Source organism: Mixophyes fleayi, chromosome 3, assembly GCF_038048845.1.
Source record: "Mixophyes fleayi isolate aMixFle1 chromosome 3, aMixFle1.hap1, whole genome shotgun sequence".
NCBI lineage: Eukaryota > Metazoa > Chordata > Amphibia > Anura > Limnodynastidae > Mixophyes > Mixophyes fleayi.
In genome coordinates, this window is record NC_134404.1 from 340,558,337 (window position 1) to 340,583,252 (window position 24,916).

Below are 24,916 nucleotides of genomic sequence, written 5' to 3' on the forward strand. Positions count from 1 at the left end.
GTACTACATCTAGTAGTGCTACCCCATGGCATATGTGTGACCACAAGTGGGGGTCCCTAATGGGGTGGGCTTGCATTGCTGTGTTGTCAATGTATATGGTGCATCTTTTATGTGTAAAATACAAACAAAAAAAATTAGATGTACCTTCATTATCCCCCCACTAGGGGGAGGTGTTCATGCTCTGCAGTAGATTTAGGCCATATTAGATTTACCCACACTCCCACTTAGCAGAATATGAGGATTGTTAATTACCACATAGATGACACCATCCTTAACACCTGGCACATCTGCAATAAGCCATAGGTCATTCCTATATAGAAGCTACTTGTTTTATAGCTTGCTCCGTTACAAGGTGAACGTTATTGTTTATCTGATGTGAGATATTACGTTTATAATATGGAACTGCTTAAAAAACGATGCAGGAAATGCAGTTTCTGTAAGAGTTTGTTTTCATTTATTCTACAAATCTGCAGTAAGAGATATATACAGGACATTCTGCACATAACCATAATCCTCAGTTATATTTTATATTCGCAGAATTGGGAACTGCTCATTTCTGAGCAAAATAGAAATCTATCATATAACCCAGTGGTTCCCAAACTGTCCGCTGCGATCTCACGGGGGTGCCGCAACTAGAGCTGGTGGTAAGCAAGGTGGGGGACTACCTGGTAATAGTTTTGGCTTAGGGGTGCAACTGTAACAATTTGAGACCCCAAGGGTGCCTTAAACTGAGAAAGTTTGGGATCCACTGATATAGCCATATACACCCATGAAACAGTGCCCCCTACTGGCTGAATAAACATGAAACGTTATGCTTCGCAAATAATGCAGTTTGCTTTACAAGGGAGGTTCTTAGTAACATTTAATAGGCGGTAATGCAGCTTTAGCCCAAAAAAAAAAACAATCTGTACAGTGAGAAAGGGGCAATTCCCACCAACTGGAAATACTCAGAAAAAGTGAATAAAAGAACCAGCTGCTGACTTTGTACCATTTTGTGTTTGGCTCCCTTATACTTGGAACCTTTATCCAGTTATCTCTGGGAGTCTGTATCAAGGGGGAAGATTAAGGGAACAATTAGATACTCGCTATAAGGTGCCAGAAACCACTGCTAATCACCAGCCGGCACTCCCTGCTGGGGTGAGATACACAACACATTCATCTCTATGCCATGAAAGTACACTGAGAACAGAACCAAGTGATATTACTCATCTGTACTAAGGGTCTTTATAAATAATCCGCTATATAGATGCGCATTTTCTAGTGCACTTGTTGCCAATACAGAGCAAGTTTTACAGGCTGAACCAGTATCGGACGATTTTCACATTTGTGTGTAAACTGGGTCAGCAACGGACCAGAATTGACAGAAACCCTCGTCCCTGACCTATAGATTCAGTCAATCATACACAACGCCAAGACCTTTGCCGATAGGTCACATCTACGTTTGCTGCAGAAGTTAGTACAATCTAATAGCAAAATACACTCCCCAAATATCGGACCATGTCTGAGGTAGCAGAAGAAAAGGGAAGGAACACAAACTACAGAAACACAAAGGCAAGAATAGCAGGTCATTCATACCATAACTGTTCAATTCATTGTATAGGAATCTACCAATCTGTACAGTGCATTCCTGTTACCTAGGAGACTGCAAGACAATCACACACACTCCGGGCAATGTACTGCCCCAGAGTTATGCAAAACAGAAAGCAATCCACCCTCCTAAGATAGCAAAGAGATGGAACAGAACACTAAAGAGTGTTGGTCATTAGACTTATTTAGTGGTTTTAGCTGGTCTTGGGTGCAACGTGGGAGTCATAAGCTGGGTACACACACTACTGAAAGTTTCTCCCGATGCGATATCTTTAATGATTTTACCAATGACTGAAAGAAAAACGAATACTCCTACGTAACAGCCCCAGCCACGCCCTAGGAGTGTGTGTATGGGTAACTTACAGATCACCAGCAGACGTAGAACCACAAGTCACAAAATGTCTCATTTCACCCCATCAAAGAGTGACTGGCGGAGATAACAAGCCGTTGCCTTGGGAAGTCTAGTGAACAACTATTGCTTCTGTAGTGCCAAAATACCTGTCCGGTTATCTGAAGATGGCAATAAAACAGAAAATGTGAAATTGTTGAATTGCCCCATAACGCTTTACTGCATACGTTTTATGGTGTTTGTTCACCATATTCTGATACAGCGCAGTAACTTGTCCACACCTGGGCAGAGACACTAGAACCCGAATACAACATTCTGTGTACCCAGCCTCCTTCCCACCTGCTGCCCTCCTCTCCCACCCACCCCCCCAGTCCAGCCGCATGGAGGACCTGGCACAGGCCCAGTGACAACACGTGTGGTCAAACAAAAAGATAAATAAAATATAATCATGACCTCTAGGCTACACCAAGCACTTGCCACAGTCTCGAGGGCCTCTGGATATGAACAGGGAATTAAAAGCCAGGCTTTTCATTTCCTCTTTATCCTAATTCGGAGACTGGAAAATCAATTTCGACCTCATGGAAAAAAAAAAAATGTCAGTCCAGATGTGGAATAAAGTCTCCTGGGCTTTTAAACTGCAAGAACACACTGAATATATTCCGGTTATCTTCCACATCTACGCTCGTCAGATCTCTCCCACAATCCAAAGAACTTAGAACGAAATAAAGCAAAGACATCATAAAGACGCAGGAGTTTTACTTGCTTTGATGCCTGGTAGCAGCAGATTATGGAAAACAACCACAACTAATGGCAACTGTACGTAAGACAGCAAACATTTAACATTACGCACAGGAGTTACTTGTCCTGGTTGACGATACAATCACAAGGCATTTTTTACAGTACACCCCAGAAATCAGTCCGTTCTTCAGCACTAAACAAACAGGCCGACACCCACGTGTGACATAACTTGTTTTCATAAAGTTCCACGATACAATATTACCAGATACTGAATGTGGAACAGGAGGACGAAAGGAGTCGTCTTCCTCAAGCTCACGCTGAACTCCTTAGAACCCAAACTCAAGCATTCGTTAGAGTCATTGGGAACTTCCAGCAGCCCGTTAACTTTATTTTATTAGCACTTCTGGCAGCGAGGCTTTCATGTGAAACCTACAAAACAAAAAATACGAGACACTACAGAATGGCTCGGAGGCATTGCAGAGGTGAGCTGCTGATACACGCCGGTGTGCAAGAGGATGTGCCGAGCACTTGTCACAAAACCTACATTTACACATGTGTAAATGTGTGGCTTAGTGGTTAGCACTTCTGCCTCACAGCACTGGGGTCATGAGTTCAATTCCCGACCATGGCCTTATCTGTGTGGAGTTTGTATGTTCTCCCCGTGTTTGCGTGGGTTTCCTCCGGGTCCAATGGGGCAGGGACTGATGTGAGCGAGTTCTCTGTACAGCGCTGCGAAATCAGTGGCGCTAGATAAATAAATGACGATACAACTGTTGCGTATCAAGGTTAAATGTCATCCAAGATCGCACAGAATAACATCGCTCTATTTCTGAGGTTGCTGTATTTACCACGAGGACAGTACATCCTTTACCAGCTCATTTTAGACTTTTCTGCAAATTATCGTCCTCTACGCTTCACCCCCAGCTAAAAGAAGAGATGAGGAAGTAATAGAAGCCCAGGCGAGGAGCAAATACTGCTGGAAATAAGTTTTGCTAGTAGTGTCGATCTTGGTCCCGAAGTATAGCTGTTCCCAATGTTACAGATTATGTGATGCCCACTGAGCTCTTCCAAGCAAAACATTTCTCTGACACCAGGCTAAGATATCATAACTAAAAAAAATGCACAAATAAAAGCCACAAACCCTATAAAAATTGTGGCCGACACACTGTCCTTACTGCATAATGTCCTCTTCAGACAAATCTTCCTACCACACCTAAAAATTCTGGTGATACTGAGAGGACACAGAAGCCAGAGTTATATCTGGGAGTGTTGTAGAGTCGAAACTGAACCTACAGCAGAAGCGATGGGCAGCTCTCCAGCTGTGGTGGAACTACAACTCCCACTCTCTGCATAGCACATACTGAACTCAAGAACTTAGTCCCACAATCCCCTACACTGGAGTCTAGGGGAATAAACGCTGAAGAAAGAAGCAGCACCGTACTGGGACAGGTCATCTGATAAGAATATGTGTAGTTAGTCATTAAAGTGATTACCACCTGCAAGGACACTACACAATGGACCCAATCAAGTTCTGCTCAGTCCTAAGTAAATGTTATTAACAGAATGTAATTTTAACCCAGCATATTTCCCTGTGATAGCATTGCAGCTTATCTCGACAAAAATCCTTAGCCTGCAGACACAGCGCTCCGCAGTCCGATCAAAACATCCCAGGCCACGTCTGACATCCCAGGCACGCAAGCAGCTGGCTGCCTATCTGTCTTCAGGCTTCTTGTTATGCAACAGAGCAAATTCCAATAGCAAGACAGAAGAATGACTTAATGTTATCTAAAACATGATTTACTTTTATAATCGATCCAAACCTTTCACAGGTTGATATAAATCAGGCCTGTCCAACCTGCGGCCCTCCAGATGTTGTGAAACTACAAGTCCCAGCATGCCCTTCCAGCTTTCAACATGTTGTCTACTGGGCAAAGCATGCTGGGGCTTGTAGTTTCACAACACCTGGAGGGCTGCAGGTTGGACAGGCCTGATATAAATGCATAGTCACTGCGTGATAAGTATAAATCACACAGCAAGTTCTTCCACAAGTAGAATGGTTTGCAGAGAGGGACGGTGAACGGCTCGTCTCAAGTCCACTCAGCAAAACTGTTGTCGGACTTTGTACTAATACAAAACGATACAAGAAGAAGTAGAAGAACCGGGAAAAGGTAGAATTGCTCCTGGACAAACCAGGTTACAATACAAGGGGTGCAAATTAGTTTATTATTTTGCACATAAGGGAAATACTAGTTGCTTTTTCATGTAGTACAAATACCTGATACCTTTATTTGTACATTGAAATTTAAAATGGATTTAGGACATGCCCTACCCCAATTAGAAATCTGTCCCCACATTTTAACTTTATCCTCACTCCAATGGAACATGGCTTTGCAAGGTGTAAAGTTACTCATTTTATATGCTTTACTTTCCTTAGTGACTCAGACCCATAATGTTTATGTTTAAAACTCAAGAGGTCAACAATAGAAAACAAAATAAAACACCCCACACATTAAAGTAGCATTTGAGGGATATGTATTGATTAGCAATAATGGGGTTCTCTTTGCACTTAACATTCGGAACAGCTCTGTTTACAAAACTGCTCCCGGTCTCATTTTCAAAGACACATTCTTAGATCATAAAGAATGTCAGTAAAAATTGTCCATCAGTGTGTTTGTATAAAATGATCCCTCAATTATAACCAAATGAAGCTAATATTCATAAACTGCCCCCCTCTTCCGCGTTGCGCCATAGGCGGTAGCCCCTATCGCACAGACAAAGTTATGGCCCTGGTGTCATCAGATTAGATCTTTACAGAACAGAACGATGGTGCTTGAACCCACCCAAAATACATTTTGGTTACACATGATCAAACTGACCAACCAGATTTCACCATCTGTGGCCCAATTCAGTGTCCGTGTCACAGTGTAGCAGCTTCAGGTGACATCTCGTTATCCAGAAGGTGGGGACTGACCCAGACGTGAAACGCATCTGGTTAATAAGTGACAAATCAACCTTGAATGTCCTCACCTGGTCTGATAAAAAGGGGCTGAGTAAATGTTTTTACATCCAAATAATAGTTTGGTTGGTTAAACAGTAAACAGGAATCGAGCTGAAGGACAGTCTTATAAACAGGAAAACAAACGGACATTGCTGCAATCATATTCCAAGTATAAAATCTGCCAGCAAGTCATGGGTCAGATGCAATCCCACATTGCTTTATACACCAAGTATCAGTGTACGTGCTTCAGGTGTACTATGGGAATTTGCTACTTTCTTGAAAAGATAAACATATAAATAAACACAAACCAGGAGTAGGAAGCCCAATATTCTGGCTAAGTTGCAATGTTCTGCAAGTGGTCATTAAACAGAACCACTCACACTTACAAGCCATGACCCCCTTAGCGGAGTCCTGGGAACAGGCTGCTGAAACTTTTCCTTGAGACTCCTCAATTTTTGTGGTATAGCACCCACAAAATATCCTTTCTGCGCACCAAGAGGCTGCAGAAGGTGGGGTTCCACTAAGAAGCTGCAGACTTACTCTCCCCTTGCACCTCCCCGGTGTTCAGCCAGGGAGGAGAGGAACGGCAGAGGTTGAGGTAAGGGGATCAGGTGAATGGAGCGCTGGAGCAAGATTTTATTTTTACACCAATGGGAATTGCAACTTTAAATGACAACATGCAAATAAACTTTGGTTAAAAAGGTAGTTTGACTTCACATCCGACAGTCTTTGGACTACACCAATAAGGCAAAGAGCATTTCTACCACGCCACAACTCCCATCATCCTCAGATAGCCTTAGAAGCTATGAGATTAAGGAGATGCATGACCATTTTGTTAATAGGTGCATCAGGAGGGGGTGGGGAGTCACAGTCCTCCTCGCCCTCCCTGCATCCAACAGCATCAAAACTAGTTTGCTTTTCCTTCCTAAATACACAGGAGGACAGTAGACCGGAAAGAAAGGTCGCAGGTTATCAATATTTACATTTAGGCTGAGTTATTTGACAGAACGGGCCATAGGATTACATAGAGAGACACCTGCTGAGCAGATTTATACTTTGGGATGACGTCTGTGGAATGTGTGACAGCAGCATATAGAAGAATTTGTATCTGTTGAGAGCTTTTGGGAGAATAAAGCCCAATAGAATCACCGTTAGTCGGTCACTCGTCACATTGAGCATCTGATCTGCAGATGTCGGCCCCTCACTTGCCAATAAGCCAGCGCTCTGTCGCTACCAGATGCAGATTCCTTGGCAGAGAAGCGGCATCAGGAAAATCTAAGCTGAAAGGGATTCAGGAACGACAGCAGCTTCCGTGGTAACTCCAGGATTAAACACAGAAGCAGCTGTTCCCTCAATACCTACTGCTGGCTGTGGCTCTATGACGACGCCATCTGCAACGTATAGTGGGGAGCAAGAGGCCAAGTCAGGCAGCAGAACCAACGCGTGCGAAGTAACTGGAATGTAAACATTTTACAAGATATATATCGTTCAGCGCATTTAGTGATGGGAGATTACAGGACAGATGCAGAGTTGGCTCCAAATCACATGCACAAGTTGTGTTTACTAATAAATCCGCAGAAGCAGGAATATCTGCAGGGTACGTGCCAGGTTGCACCAATCACATAGGCTTCCAGGTTACACCAGGCGTACGTCTAAACAAAACACACAACAAAAGTATAATATATGCATGTGCAATAAAGAAAGCGCCAATCGTTGTCAGACAATCAAGAGTGAATGACCACTGATTACGGCCATCTGCTATTTGCACCTGCAAATATGGCTTGGACAGGAGTACATTCATCAGGGTCCTGGTCTGTAGAACACGTTGCTGCTGTACTTAGACTGTTCAAATGCCCCTTCTCTTCCCCATCTTCAGACAAGCACCAGAATCTCACAAATCTGCACACGGTCACTCTTCTGGGCAAGCACAGAGCGATTTGTAGATAGACCGCGCCAACCGACACAGTGCTCACACCGCGCCAACCGGCACAGTGCTCACACCGCGCCAACCGGCACAGTGCTCACACCGCGCCAACCGGCACAGTGCTCACACCGCGCCAACCGGCACAGTGCTCACACCGCGCCAACCCCTAGATATACAAATTTTAGCAAGATAGCGCAATTGGTCACCATCACACGGTGCTTTGCTTAATCAGGTCACCCTTCCACTATGTCAGTTGTGTGGGTGACATTAGTACAACCCAAGCTGCAGTGTCCATTTCTGGAAGCGCTGAATGAGGACTGAGCTCCAACTGTTGGCTACAAGCTGCAGTAGTTGATGCAGCTTGCTATGCTCAGTCCACTTGCTTTATTCGAGTGGGTTTGTAAGACCAGTGTTATTATAGCATAGACTCAATGATCACTAGTAACGTGTGCAAGTTTTAACCAGGGTATCACCAACATCTCCCCACCATTAATAAGACATATCACTCGGACCTCATTCATGCATGTTCTGCTGGTACTGCCTGCATGGACACTTTCCAAGATCTACCCCTTACACAAGGTCTCCTGCCTACCCCGACTCCAGCCTGCCCTCACCGAGTCACTGGCACTGTCTGTGGTAGAATTAGGAGATTTTCTAGCACCAAATGCTCATACAAAGAGTTAATGTTATAATTCTGTAAAACCCATGGAATGAAACTGCGCCCCCTAGGGACAATTTAGCATGCAGTTAATTTCAATTAAGTTCTTGCTGCCTTTCAAATCATGAACGGTTTTGGCATAATGACATCTTTTATAGTCATAAAGTCACCATTATATAACCAGTTATAGTTTTAAATGTATTTAAAACAGAAGACATTACAGACACTCGATGGAGATTGTAGCTAGGAGCATAATCCCCATCTGTGCGAGACAGGAGAGAAAGTGTTATGAGGAGCGAAAGGGTGTTAGAGGGACTGCGAAGGACCTGGCAGGTGGAAGGTGAAGTTACAAGGTGTGGGAGGGTTACGTAGAAGCCATTCTGGCAGGTATCCTATCTCTCCAATCATGAACATATTATTGCCAGCTTTGTGTAGACCAACGTGGTCTGGGACAAAGATACTATTGTTTGATAATTATGTGCAGAAATGTAGTTATTGACCCTTCTCTAACAACTGAGCAGCCTTTGTTATCATGGAACAACTTTCTCCATTGAAAACATGACAAAGTAGCGTTGTACAGTAGATTAAGTCCACGGCCCCAATCCCACTTCTATGTGCAGCCCTCGGCGTAGAACAAATAATTCAAGATGGAAAAAAGAATAAAAACGAAGTGGAAAATGTCCTGGGAAATAACAGCTCTTCCCGTGTGACCGTATTGTCAAGAGGCAGATTTAATCTCCATGTATTGGAAACATATCAAACTTGGGATTCCACTTAGACCACGCTTGGCTGGTGACGAGATCTAACAGAAGAAAACACACACAAGTACATCTCTAGCTCGTCAGTATCTCTAGAAAGCTTCGTACCAGGACTTGGCCACCTGTTGTGGGAACACACGTGTGCGTACGCAGATCAGTCACAGCTGGAGATCCAAAAGGCTTCATCTGTATCAAGGATTTGAAAGCCCAATTAAACCCCACAGAACAAATGGCATTTCTTTTTCAGCAGAGTCAATTAAAAATAAACTAACAGTTTTAAGTTTGCACTTAGGTTGTTAGAGCAAAAGCGTACTCAGTACCCAATACCTTGAATTATTCTTAAAATAGGTAAAATATCTGATTAGTTGCGGTTTTCTTCTTTATAGAAAACTAATCACTTGGTAAAGATCTATTTTTCTTTGGCCCCAGAAGCTTCTGTTTTTTGTACGAGATTGTATTTTACAAACAAGTTTTTCTGGAGAAAGAAATGAAGGGCTAGGTTTGAGACGAATAATCATGAACAGCTTTATAGTAGTTAAAGCACACTTGATGCAAAAAGAGAGTTCGTTTTCTTTCCCCTAATAGCTCCAAGATAAAGTTTGTTTATTCGCTGGGAAAGGACTATTAGCTGCGACACATGCAGTGTGTCATGATGAAGACAGAAGAGAATTGAAACAAACGTGACCCCTGCGGAAAGTACAGAAGGAGCCAGTGGTCTCCCCAGCACCTATTTTGCCGGTGCTCCTCCCGGCTGGTTTTACTTACTACCCGGCTCTTGGAGCCCAACAGTCATATTATACTACAATGGTTTATTCTATCATGTGAGCACTACGGCCCGCAGTGTGGGTTACACCACTGACCATCAGTCTGACCAGTCCTGGCAGATGTGGGCAACAACATCCAACATCTTTCAATATTATTACAGAATATTATAACTGCCCCCACCCAGCTACTTCTGAACACCACCTGGCTGGCAAAGTTGAAAGATCAGTTTGGTTGGTGGAGATTCACCTGTTATCTTAAGTCATCACTGTGTCTGAGCAGACGACCGCCTAGGTGCAAACACCCAAAAGTCTATAGATACAGGGCCCAATTCATTGAGGAAAGTAAAGCAAAAAAAAAAAAAAGTAACTTTGCACCTTGGCAAAACCAGGTTGCATTGCAGGGGGAGGTAAATGTAAAATGTGATGGCAGATATTTCAGTTTAAAAAGCTATCAGGTATTTGTGTGCTACATGAACAAACAACTAGTATTTTCTTATGTGTAAAATAAACTATTATGCACCCCTTCCATTGTAACCTGGTTTGTCCGGGATAAACTTTACTTCTTGTTTTTGCCTTACTTTCCTTAATGAATTAGACCCACAAAGTACATCTCACTGCGGCTGCTAAAATCCTCACCCAGCTTCTAACACGTAATCCAGTCAACACAAATGACTTTGGAATCTCCCACAAACACGCAATACGGAGAGCTAAACTGTGGACGGATCTCCGTGCCATGTCGCTAATTGCTCAGATCTGTATATAATTACCGACCACAACAAGAGCAGCTGGAACTCTGTGGTTTCTACAATAATTTTGCAAGAAAAGTCTAAATATTTTCTAAAAGTGAAAGAAAAAACAAACAATAAAACCCTTAACATCCATCCCCCCCCCAGACACAGTTCAGGGGTTTACTTCACATACTTGGGTAGTAAATATGATTATGTAGCTTGCCCCAGGTCTTTCAGAGCTTGGAATTTATGGTATGGTTACAACAATGTTAGACCCACTTCCAATGTTCTAGTATTGCAGAGATTCCAGACATTGGGATCAGCAAATGCCGACCTTTGTGAATGCCTCAGTTACCTGAGCTCTCCGAGATTACGGGCTGATTTATCAAACGGCGAAAAGCTCTACTGCCAAAGAGACTGGAGTTTTATTCTGGCTATAGGGCTGGTTTGTTTTTATCTCGACAACAAAGGGTTATATCTGGTGCCAAAACAGCTATTGGCGCAGGTATCCCCCGACAGCTTCTGCTTCTCTGTGACCTTTATCACCACATCATGATTTGAGCAAAGCATTTTTTGGTGTGAAAAAATAAAATACACTTTGGGTCGTCAAGTGGTCCAAACCTGGGCTCACAGTTCTACTGCGTTGTGTCAGACGGGTCACGTACATACCTGCGAAAACTGGACTGGCCAAGCGGTAAGTTAACTCTTGTATTTCCGCAATGTAAAAAAAAAAATAAGTCGCTGCAAATGGGGATGGGGGTTATATAAATGAACAGACCCAGAACACAGACAGAAGCACTGTGCAGGGTTGTCAGCTGGAACAACTAAAATACAAATTCCAAACACAGAAGATTAGCTAATTTACAGTGTCCACAGCGGACCCTGTACAGCCATTTCCTATATAAACATCCCATGGACTCTTGTTTCAGTCCCGCTCCGTCACAGGGCTATAGACAGTTTAAAGCTGTTGCAAGAGTACTTCTGCCTTTGGTATCCCTTAAGGACCGCTGCACAGATCCTCTTATGAAAAGATCTTTATTCCAGTTTTGCAGCAATACGAGTTTCACTTCGTGTAAGGATACAGTTATTTTAATTATTAGTGAGTTTCATGTAAACTGTATTTAGATATTACACAAAATAATGCAAAGACTGTTCTGTTACAAAATACCCAGAGAGTGTAATGTAATCAGATTAATGCAGAAAACACCTTGAATGTAACAACGCACATTCATTCTCACATAGTTACAAGCTGTTCAAGGCTGCAGGGTCAGCGGTAATGTAGATTATATAAACAGCAACACATCCCCCGGCCTCCGCAGCCCCAGACAATGATAGTCTGTGAACGGGTTACGGTGGAGGATGAAGACCGCCAATCGTCAGCTCTATACGTCGTGTATCAACACCTTCCACCAGCAAAGGGTCCCTAATAATGCTCAAATGTTACAAACTATGGAAGACTTGTAGGTGTCTCTCCTAAGTGGCAGTTCTTCCAAACATATCCTATGAACCCTTGTGTCACTGACCTTTATAAATAGCAAGCTGAATACAACAGCAAACCTGCATGTAGAATGCTGGACAGATCCAAATTCTAGTTTGGTAGAAAGATACCTCCAATGTACATATGGGACCAACTTAGAGGTGAAAGTTTTTATGCTTTTTGTCAGTTTTGTTCCCGACAAAAGTTTTGAAGACATAGGGCTAGATTTACTAAGCTGCGGGTTTGAAAAAGTGGGGATGTTGCCTATAGCAACCAATCAGATTCTAGCTATCATTTATTTAGTACCTTCTTCAAAATGACAGCTAGAATCGAATTGGTTGCTATAGGCAATATCCCCACTTTTTCAAACCCGCAGCTTAGTAAATCTAGCCCATAGATTGTAAGCTTGTGAGCAGGACCTTCTCACCTCTGTTTACCCAGTTTGTTTCTTACTGTATTTGTCCCCAATTGTAAAGCGCTACGGAATATGTTGGCGCTATAGAAATAAATGATGAAGACACGCCTGCCAACTAGAGATTGGCAAAGTTATGATAACATTTCATGTGAGAGTTTTGCAGTGTAACCGGTATGAAGTGTCGGTGATACAATATTCCAGTTCAATACATGCATTTAAGAGTTTCCCCCACATCAACAGTTGAAAACTGCCACAAAAATAAAACTGAGATCAAACCAATATATAGAAATAAGACTCCAGGCCTGACACCGTTTAGACAACACAAGCACGTGGCTCACAGAATGTCAAGGGTTAGAAAAAAATGTATCAAGTGCATGAAAAAAAAACACCAATTAGCTGGTGCACACTCAGAATGTTTTATGTGCAAACAGTAAGACAAGGAAGAGATAGAGTCTGTCAAGAATGACACTTTCACTAAGCAAAGAAGTCAAACAAGAGAAAACTTCTGGTCAAATCTGTTTACCTAGCAGTCATTAAGTCAACGCTTTACCCACTGGGTAGTCAGCATAAAACACAGGACATTGCTGAAACAGAAGAAAACCCTTTCTTGCAGTGAGGAGCTTGATAAGGACAAAACCAGCTGGCTGGACGCAGGAAGACAGACATAGAACTAACCCACGTCCCATGTTGTAGCTGTGTTACGCTCTGTAGCCCTCACCAACAACCTTTATTTATCACACAACTGCTTTTATTCATTCTTTGTGGATAGAAACGTCATTCTCAAAATCACTATAATCCTCAGAAGTGACAGATCTAAATAAAATGGCAGCTAATCAACCTGCCGATAAAATAGTACATCATACAACACAAATATCCATCATGGGAGGCAGTCTTGTTTAACGTACATTATAGATCATTTCTAAATAGGTCATGGAAAATACAAAAACAGGATTGATAGAATAAATTGACAAGGTCGTCTGCTTAGACGTTACAAGGCTCTTATCCTTTGCAAAAGATTCATACACAGACCAACCATTAAAGAGTTCTTGGATCATGCCAAGACATTAGGATAATTGGAGGCTTCCCCTTTACAGAAAAGGTAACAGTGGTGATTAGGCCGGGTGCCGAGTCTAACGATCCATTAACGAATATGAGCTTGACTCCAGACAGACGCTTTCCAAGGTGTCAGGTGCTGAACCAATGCCGGCGTGTGACCCACACAAAGGTACCACAGATTACTGGGGGAGGGGAGGACGTCACCCTGCTTGCAGCATTCAGAACGGTTAATACAATGGAGTTATATGGGAATGCTGCTTAAGTGCAGTATTATACAAGAACATTATAAGATTCTACTAAAAGCAAAGAACAAGATTTTGCCCATCCATTAGCGCCATTTTTCAACCAATTCTTTCAGGAATTAGAAACCTCTCGCCGCTTTCATTGTTCTGGTGCAGTTTAGAGAATGACATAATCCACTATGTTACAGCACCTTTTCCTTGCACCAGTTTTCATACACACCCCCGGATAATGACACTTTCTATATCTTTCAATGGTCACTGTTTCAGCGGCACACAAATGAAATTTTCGATATTTAAGCTCATCTAAGTTCAACATTTTTGATCGCCTAGTACTTGTATAATGATACAACTGTTTAAGTATTGATCCCCCTTTACTTTGTGCACACTCATATCAAGTTTATCAGATTTTAGGGGAGGGGGTAGATTCAATTTACTGCAAGGAGCCACTGGACATCACCTCAATGTTAAGCGGCTCCTTTTGACAGCTAATATGGTACCGAAATCTCCGCTCTCCCCCCCCCCATCTCTATGGTACAAGAGGGGACTCCGATGGACACGTCTCCGCGCACTGATAGACACGTCACGTCAAATCGAATCTGCCCCTAGATGTCCGAGTACAAATCATTAAATGGAATGATTGTTTGTGAAGACATCATTCGATTAACATTCAGACTATTTTTCATGTTTTGGGCACTTTGGGAGCCGCTAAGGAATGTTCCAAGGTCCGATCAATAGCTTGTTAGAAGTAGTTATACTTCAGGTATTGATCATTAGTAAATAAACTATTCTGTTTGCAAGATTGGCTTCACTGCTGCCCTCTCCTACTTCACCAGTCTCGTCCCGCAGATGAGGCTGGTGAAGTAGGAGAGGGCAGCACACAAATACTTGATAGCTTATTTGTACACTGAAATTTAAAGTTGATATTTGTGTGCTACATGAAAAAACAGTCAGTATTTATCTTATGTGCAAAACAGAAAACTAGTTTGCACCCCTTGTATTGTAACATGGTTTTGTCCATGAGACTGAAATAAGAAGAAGTTTCTCAAGTTAACATCCTTAATGAATCAGGCCCCTAGATACCAATCACTGAGAAATGAAGTTTATCTAAAGCTTTTGGATGCAAAGTTCTTATCTCAGGGCGTGAACTTGATGGAACAATGAATCTCTTCATCCAACTGCACTGAGCAAATAGAGAATTTAAATACAATGGGAGAGATTTATTTTACATTATAAGGGAACAGATATCACAAAAGGATCAGTCACACCCCCCCCCCCCCTCAATCTGAACCCAGAGCAGGGCTGAAGGGATGGAACATCTGAGCCACAAAGGACCCTTTTCATATCCGACACTTATCTTCCCTGACCCACGTCATCACTGTGGGAACAAACAGGTCCAGCCGAACCCACTGGCAGGCTGGTCATTCTGTAGGGATGTGTGTGAAATGGGCCTTTGTCATGAGGCCATCCCACCATGTCAGCGGGATGACAATGGATTGAAATTCAGCTTTTTGCGATATAATTAGAAACTGGGTATGTGAATGTAGAGCATCTGTAGCAAGACGTGTCGTTCCTTTCCACGTCTGTGTCCCCGAGAGGTGGCATGATGTCATGGCCCCCCATATAAGGGCATGGAGGGGGGTGAGCTGCATTAGAACACAATATTAAAAAAAAGGTATATCAGCGATTTTTTTTGATTTTTTTTGCAACATTAAACAGGTTTCCCCTGTCCATTTATTGCTTTGGTGGATCACGTCTTCCCCAACATCAAATGCCAGTCACCAGAGGGGGGGGCTCTGATCATGGGGAGTAATTCCACCCAAGGATGGGAGGGGTGTAATTAGTTTAAGCTCCTCCTCTATCGGGACACACATTCAAAACCCACCACCCACCAAAGCTCTCTCTCAGGGTACCAGCGGCTGAAATGAGGCAATGCGGCCTTGGGGCCTACCTTCCTGGGACACTCCCCTCCCCCTTCCACCAAATCCCTCCATGGTGGTACCTTATAAAGAAAGGAGGACAGACACTGTAATAAGACTTCCATTAACATCTCACAAGATACGACACATATGTTACACAACATTTCAGAATTATTCCACTGGAACACATGAGTTGTATGCAGGAGGACACGGACACGTGGATCTCAGATACAGGGTGGACTCAAACTTGTGGTTCCTCTACTCAGGGAAAGGGATATTGCTCCAAGGTTGCCTGTCCTATAAACCCCGCCTGGCCAACCTGTGACTGTTGTGAGACTACAAGTCCCAGCATGCTCTGCCAGCAAATTTGCTGTAAACTTTAGATGTTCCTCCTGGCTTAGGCCACGATTACTCCAAGGAGCCAGCAGCAATGTCCCTCATCTCCTTACCTGTATAGACCCAACGTAGATACACGCACAAAACCCCTTTTAGTGGGAACCCTAAATAAAACCATCACAGCAGCCCAACCTGCCGTGTACGTGGGAAACAAGAATCCGCTAAGAAATAAGGACGCAGAGATACAGCAGGTACAATATATTCACCAGTCTAAGAAACGGAACTAATCATTTCACTCAAGAAAACTTCGTAAAGTGTCGGAGAAACAGAATAGTCTTAGAAAATGACCTAATCCCCATAGTCCTCCGTCAGCACAAAAACAAAGACTGAAATTAAAGGCAAACAGTACAAATCTAGAACATAGAATAATGCATCTACCAAGCATAGGACCAGTGACTTTTCCACTTTAGAAAGTGGAGAATAATTATTAAACAACTCCAGGGTCAGATTATTGGAACGGGGATAAATGACAGATCAGGAACACTAGTGAACTTCGAGCTGCCATGCGAACACGTTACACCGAGCTCTGAGAAACGAGCACAAACTAAACATATAGAGCATTTGTTGCATGGGAATAGGATGTGTGTGTGTGTAAGTCAGGATATCCTGGTCTCGTGTGCGAGAGAGATAACTATGCAGACCCAACGTGCAAAGAATAGGATCCTTAGATAAACGGCTTACAGCCAGGGTTGTGTTTAATACGTTACACACTCAAAGTTTAAAAAATAAAATCTATTTCTGCAGATTTGAGAGCATCCTTGCACAGTACCTCCAGTGGCAGATTATAGGGGTATTTAGGATGGCGACCTTGCTGATCGTAGGAACCTAAAAAGATAAAGTGAGCTTGGGGTGAGGACTTGAGATACATCCTGATGAACTTCGGGAGACACGATCCCAATTTGACATGAAAGTCTTCCTGTCCGTCCTAATGAAGATCTCACCGCCAGTGTTTTTGTGTAGGAAATTTTACACTACAAAACCCACATTTAATCCGCCTCCATGTATCTAGCTTTGTGGTGTCCGCCGAATCTGCTCTTGTCCTGGACAGACAGATGCACAGTACCACTTCATAGTCCTGCAAGCTTGGTATAGCTCATTTTATATAAGAAACATGATGCAAGATTTGTAGAGTCAGCTGTGATCTTCTCCACTTATATATATATATATATATATATATATATATATATATATATGTCAACTGCGAGTGTTGGAAGATTATGTATATATAAGTCATGACATTCTTAATGCAGTACTTTACTTAGCTTCTATAAAAAAGGTGTAGATAACAATATTTCAGAGTACAGTTGGCCTAGAGGGGTCCATACGGTCCTTATTGTCTACTAATCCTCCTGTAAATCATTGCATCAGTATCTTTACGGATGGTGGTACCAGACGGCCAGACACACTTGTAAAGGGCAGAGCTTTTGGCCTTGTCTAACACACATCCAGAGTACTAGTTAAGGCAGGGGTCCTCAAACTACGGCCCGCTGAGGACATTTATATGGCCCGCCGGGTGTTTATGCCGCCGCCAGGGCCGTAACGAGGGCGGTGCGGGCGCTGCCCGCTATATGCCCAAGCATCTCCAGCTCCTCAATGTACCTATAGAAGCGCTGCATGCAGCGCTTGCCTGCGGAGCGGTGCTGCCCGACGCCATTTCTATGTTTACTGTGGAGCGGTGCTGCCCTTTAAAACCAGCATGATGTGCGATACCCAGCATGCTGTTGTGTGGAGCCACTGATTAGCTGTGAGCAGAGCCCACTGATGACATCACCACCACGCTGCATGTGGAGCCTTCCGTCCTCTATCACCCGCTTGTATATAAAGTAAGTAGCAGCAGGGGCTGCGGATGAATTACAGGGGGAGGTAAGAATGAATTATAGGACTGGGGAGACTTTAGTACAAGGGGTTGAATTACAGATGAGGAGGGAGGCTTATTATAGGGGATAGGATAATGAATTGTAGGGGTAGGGAGGATGATCAACAAGGGGTTGAATTAAAGGTGATGGGGAGAATAAAAGGACATGCTAGGGAAGTTCTAGAAGAATAAACAGTACAAGACTAGTGGAGGAGAAATAGAGTACAGGGAAGTGTGAAAGGGGACATGAGTTACAGCATATTTCCCAAGTTCTCTAAAGCAGAGTGAAAAGGTTACGACTAGCAGTGAAATATGGAACCAGACATTGACCATCTCATTAGCCAAAAGCAGGCCCATAGTTCCCATTGAAATACTGGTAAATTTGTTGATTTAACTTTACTTCATTTTAAATATTGTATTTGTTCCCGTTTTGTTTCTTCACTTCAAAATAAGATATATGCAGTGTGCATAGGAATTTGTTCATAGTTTTTGTTTTTACTATAGTCCGGCCCTCCAACGGTCTGAGGGACAGTGAACTGGCCCCCTGTTTAAAAAGTTTGAGGAACCCTGAGTTAAGGTGTAGGAGAAAGCCACTTCTGTACAGCGTTACACATCACATGACTGGGGAAGACGCTGACTGCTGAGTGTCCATTTTACTCTCGCTAGCTCATCCCTCACTCAGCAAATCTGCAACACGCAGGAAACCCCAAACTGAGGTCAGCAAAATAGACTTCCCCTTTTGCAGCAGGTGTAGGCCCACAATGCTGCAGAACAGAGACACTTCAGTGCCCAATGACATAAAAGATTCAACACCAGGGCTAAGGGATCCATGTACATGATCCATCCCCAGCATGGTCACTTTTATAGGCTTCTATGTACACCATGCAGGGTGCATACATATTACCTGAAGACTGCAGCCAGAACACATCTGCCAAACTACAGTATATGAAGACTACCCAGTCTCTAATATATTACCGATAATATACTTCATTTGCAGACAAACATTACTTGCAAAGTCAATTTACAAACATAACCTGAGTCCTTTATTATAAACCTACATCCTGCAAAGAGACAGACTTGTTGCACCCCAAATACTCAGTACTAGGGAGCTTTACAATGTTGTAAAAGCAGCAAACAGAAGGGAAATCATGGTCAGAAAGAGACTCTAAAAGGATATAAACTACAAGTTATTTTTGTGATGGGGAGAGAACACACTTTTTAGTTTGCATACTTCAGTCTGGACTGCAGTTGCAGCATTTACAGACCTTGAAATACATCCCAGGTGAATTTATAACAGAACATACATTCAGCGTAGACAGCTACACACACACACATACACACACACACACAGCATCTTTATACTCCCAGGGATTACCATCTGTACAATGTACTTCTCAGCCATCTAGAAACGTGTCTGAGTTTCCTGGCGAGACCCTGCAGGAGTCTTCCTGGACTACTGACTGAGACACACACACACACACACACACACACACACACACACACACACACACACACACACACACACACAACCACAAGCTGATTTATCGCTGCAGGTTTCCCCCAAGACCCTTTATCTGTAAAAGGAAAGCGATACGTTGCAACTATGCGACTCATTCACTAATTTGTGTCAATGATCGACGAGAGGTGGAACAAGGAAGTCAGCAACCGCTCCACGCCGTATAACGCAGAGCACGTGTTGTAATGTGTGCATCTCTATACACACACTGCAGGTGGCTATTTTACAGGCTGAACCAACAGTCATTCGAATGCATGAATCCATCAATTCACCAGGGACATCTTTGAGGCACAAGGTACAGCGGAAGCCTACATATTAGTCCCACAAACTGGCTACCTCCACCACGTGTAGGGGACCAGTACACTTTAATGTGCTGCCATAGTGAATTGTTGTCACTATCACGTGCTCTCAGCCATCACTTATGAGTCCAATTGCCACCAATTACTTTCCAATGAACATACAGTTACTTCTGCTTGAACAGCGTAGAGTTAAATCATGTCAGCAGTCTGTTGAGAGACAGATATTAGCTCTTGGAAAGATCCTCAGGGCACGAAGTAGGTCACACACACAGTTCTGCCACTCCCAACCACACCAAGAGCAGGCTGACCTCGTTCCACGTTCCTTTTCCACCGCCGAAACAAAGCGTCCTGGCAAACCCACAGAGCAGGACGAGCCGCTAAGTCTTCTGATCTAGGCCAAGAACAATAAGACAGACTTCGGAAGAAATAGCTCAGGGTTGTTAGACAATACAGGCTGGAACACAAGGTGCGTTAGAGACCTGGAAAGTCAGCTCTTCTGGCAACAGACGCACAGGTCCCCAGACACAGATAACAGCAAACCCTGGGCATTATACAAACGCGCATTCTTGTAGTGTGATGGAGCAGAGGACACTTCACATTCTTTGTATTGTAATCACACCAGCCTCTGAGGCAGGTTATTCTGTTCTCCTGCAACGTCCATGCTTTCAAGCAGCAATACTCCCACCGCTCTCTACAACATACGACTGTAAAACAACGGTCCATGTAGCAGAAGGTCTGGGATTCCACTTATCCGCAGTGTATCCGCACTTTCAAGTAGTCTATCCCAGTATTTACTTTCCTCGAGCAGCAGTGCAGTCTGGGATACAGACCACTGAGTTTTTAGAGGGGGGGGGGGGGTGTTAATACACGGTGAGGAGGCCGCTATGTTGTCAGATGAAGCAGTATCTGATGACGCAGCATATTAATCCTCTATGATGGCACTTAGTAGGGATATTAATAGTTCCTAATGAGTACCCCTTATGGTGCCAGTATTGGGAAGAACTGTGGCACAGTGGTTAGCATTGTTGTCTCACAGCACTGGGACCATGGAGTCTGTTCTGACCAGAGACCCATCTGTTATCTAGGTTTGTACGCTCTCCCTGTGTAGTAGGGAATATAGATTGTAAGCTCCACTGGGACATGGACTCCATAAACATACTGGTAGGTTAACTGGCTGTTATCAAAAGAATTGGTGGCGCTATTAAATAAATGAGGATGTGAAGGGATATATAGACCTCTGCAAAGCACAGATGTAGGCACAACCCTCTATTAACCTGCTGGTAAAACAAAACGTATACAACGCTTACTAACTAGTTTGTAATAAACCTACCAGAAGCTCTGGTAAGTTGGTTACTTTAGAGAAGTTCTTTTTAACGGCATTTCCTCATTGTGGGCAAATATAAAGGATCCGTCCCTAAACAATACAGGACTAAACTGAAAGGAAAAGAACTGACCACTTTCTAATCAGCATTTAATCGCAGGTAAACAAACGCTACTAATTCCAGCACTCCCTATAGATGGCTGAACTTCAGTCACTCTGTCCAACGACTGCCGCGCTCCTTATGGAACCAGACACTGAATAAACGCTGAAGGTTGCGGAACCGGTTTTCCAAGTTACAAACTAACAAACACAACAAGTAGACTGTTTGTTTCAGCGACGGCAACAGTGACGTAATCCAGTGACGGATAACAGGTGGCCCTCCAGCTGTGGCCCCCAGCGCTCTCCTTTTATGCCCAGTTGACCCTTTTTTCCAGCTTTAAAAATCAGTCACAGTTGTTTGTTATAGCTTGTAATACTTGTCTTCCATTAAAATGCCTGCTGACAGGTGTATTTATTTGATTAAGTGTTCCGTATTAGCATATTACCAAGATTAAGGGTAATGTGTGGCCCTTCTGAACGTTAGAGGAACACCCATACGCCCCCTCCCCAACCAAAACACATTGGTGTTTGACGCTAGGAACGCACACAGTTCCAGAGAACCCCCTTCTTGTCCCGGCATTTAAAACATGAAGCAGTTTCAAATTTAAGTTTTGTATTAGTGTCTAATCCTGGAGCTGGTTGGACAGAGTTGACCCCCAACGCCCATTGTTATTAGAAACCCACAGCAGAAATATCAATATCATAGTGCAAGACAAGTGTGGAAATCCAGAGTTTGTCCCCTGTAGATGGGTTCAACAAAACAAGAGAAGTCCTAAGTAGAGCACATGACCGCACTAAACCATAGGCCTGAAAATAGAAAATACATACAGGAAGTGACTACAACACAGCACTCATTATTTCCACTTAAAAAACCAAAAAAAACAACACATATTGTAGGTTTGAAAGCCCCTCGCGGCCATTCTTCTGCAGGTAGTGATACCTTCCAGTGGAAGGACACATCAGGGAAGACGCATCATCACTTGCTGTTGGCTGTTCTGACAATGTAACAAGTCAAAGTTACATAAAAACTTTAGTATGTTGACATTAGGACAGTTGCTGACAAACCCTTAATTGCACTGTAAAGCAGTAGCATCCTGTTAGCAGTATCAGCCTTTAACCAAGATACAGCACAGAGCCTGTTAAGCAATTATCTCACTGACCCCACCTTCATGATGAGTCTGCAGGGAGACAAGACGGGTGACCAGCTCGCCAGCCCCCACCCACCAAGGGGCATGAAGGTCACAGACACGTCGACATTACATGGTGGAAAAGGGGATATTTAAAAAAAAAAAAAAAAAGATTCTAAGTTTGACACTTGCTGCTATATTGAGATCTTGCCCAATTTCTATATCCACCCTAGTTAAGTAATGTAATCCCCCACACATCCAACATAACTCACGCTGCCTGGGGCACACATGTAACCCTTATTCTGCTCAGCACAATGTTACTGACTGGGATACAAAGAGCTCAACAACTTTCCCTAAAGAGCTTTTATAACCCAGGAAAAAAACCAAAACAAATTGTTTCCTAAAGTACAGGAGGGAAATTTTCTCCCAAGAGCAGCTCAGAATAAACATCTAATATAAGCCAAGAAGCTCTTTATCTCTGAACAACATACAGCACCTGAATACCTCCAGTGACCACAATATTGTGCAGATAGAAGTAGAAGGTAGAGACCGTGTATGAGGTCACATTATGACATCATAGTATGACATATTGCATCACACAGCTTTCCCTCCAAACAAGTATGATGGGGAAGGATTACAAGTCAAAAACAAAGTTCAGTGGAAGATTCTCCTAGATGGACAATAGTAAATATTTTTAGATGAATGTGTGAATTAAGTTTTTCTTGTCAGACATTGCAAGAGGACACTTCTATAATACAATACTTCTATCACATGGAGAAATGATTATTATTTTGTAATATTTTACTCTTCAAAGTAGAGAAAAAAAAAAAAAGTATTTTATATTATAAGAAAAAGCATTTGGAGACAGACTTTCTGCACATGGAGGATGAATACCAGCCTGGAGAATGGATATTAGGAAGACATGTTTAGACATATTTCTAATCAGACCCCCAAAGATGTCACAGACCCTATGAGAATCTCCCATTATTTGCAGCCAGTGGCTCAACGTCAGTTTTCCCTCCACATTTAAAATGCACCAAACTGAAATCATTCATTTTTTTTTCTTTTTTAAGTGTAAAACTAAGAGCTTGTTCCAGGAGCTCCAAACACTGACAATAGTATTTCACTTAAGTGTTCAAACCACTCAATAAAAAAAGATTTTTTTAATAAAAATATACAACTGAAATCCATTATATGTGGTCAGACACCATCCTACAGAGCACTTGTTATAACAGTTACAAGATTAACAAGAAGTGCTGGGCTCTCCCAGCTGCAATATGAAGACTTGGAAGGAGCCAGCACCTGTCTTACACCACCCAGAAGTTAAGCAGAACTCTGGAATATTATTATACAACTTATTATACAATTCCATTGATGATTGTAGTTGCAGTTTGTTCTCCCTGTGGGTTTAGTGAGTGCCCAGAGCAGCTCAGTCTTCAGCCAGTTCTGTGGCTCAGTGGTCAGTGTACTCAGCACTGGATCCCTTCTCACATTATTGCATCAGACACATCAACATTGGGGACCAGACCCAGAGGTTGGGAGGGGGGTAAAGAAGTAGACGGGCATCACCCCCTCCCCGCACAAGCTGGTGACCCAATGATCCCCTAGTGTACAGTACAGAGGGTTGGGGAGCATCTTACCTCCAGGATGTCCTCCAGGTCCCTCACGGACAGACAGCTGTACTTGTCCAGGATTTTAATTTTGCTTTGATCAAAGTCCTTCGTTGCCTGTTTCCAGTTGGGCTCCTCCAAAACTTGAAAGATCGCTGCCCCTATGGACAGGTAGAAGATAATGGCAGAGGTGAGGAGGGGTCCCCTGTCCACCATGGCAGCAGCTGGGTCACACTGCTACACCTGCAGCTACAGCTTCAGTCAAATAAACTCGCATGGGGTGGCTGGGAGTGGCCGCCGGACCCCCCTGCAGAGCTGGGTCAAAGCCCCTCTCCAACAGTTGTTTGAATTTGGTGCCCCCCCCCCCCCGCTCATGCGCACTGCGCCTCTCTGATAGTGTCACTGGTGCTGGACTATCCTCAGGCTGAGTGTCCCGGGCTCAGCCCCCCACAAGGAGACCCCTACACTCCCCAGCCCAGCAGCCCCTCCACTTCCCAGCATTTATCTAGCGGCTGCGGCTCCTTGGAGCACCGTGCGATGTGCGCCCCTGACCGTGCGGCTGCCGCGCTGGGAGACTCACTGTGACTGCGCTCACTGGGTTCATATTTGTAGTGAGAGACACAGAGTAGGGAGGAGAGAGGGGGAGAGACCCGCCCCAGGCACAATATCGATACAGCGGGGAATAAAGTTACTTCTCTTCCTCCTCTTCCTGCTCAGCTGCACTCAAACTATTCGGAAAGTTTTCAAACAACAAACCTGGTAGAATAGAGCGAGCGCTGTATCCAGATACCTGGCTGGGGCTGTGCCTGTGGGACAGGAGCCGCCCGCCTGCGTCTTCTATGTTACACTATATGGCTGTATACACAGCAGATCTCCCAGTACTGTGCTGCACAGCTTTGTACTAGGAAACCAGCAGACAAGTTACAGCGGATATTCCAGGATGTTGTTGGAGAACTCACACAGAGATCAACAGGTTTATATAACTCTGGCTGGATCACATCCATGTTGCTCTGTGAGGGGTTACACATCTGCTACTACTGCAGGGTTAGGCGACCAGAGGCTCTACAGCTGCTAGGGGTGCTC

The 24,916-nt window shown here is 43.6% G+C and overlaps 1 protein-coding gene across 1 annotated transcript in view; it reads right to left on the bottom strand.

Annotated features, from left to right (window-relative positions):
- KCNK5 (potassium two pore domain channel subfamily K member 5) overlaps positions 1 to 24,567 on the bottom strand; it is a 33,915-nt gene extending 9,348 nt beyond the window's left edge. The window contains exon 1 of the mRNA XM_075204416.1: positions 23,864 to 24,567. Within this exon, the coding sequence (XP_075060517.1) occupies positions 23,864 to 24,049 (186 nt within the window). The 5' untranslated portion in view covers positions 24,050 to 24,567. The remainder of the gene's footprint in view (positions 1 to 23,863) is intronic.
- Positions 24,568 to 24,916: the final 349 nt, after the last annotated feature.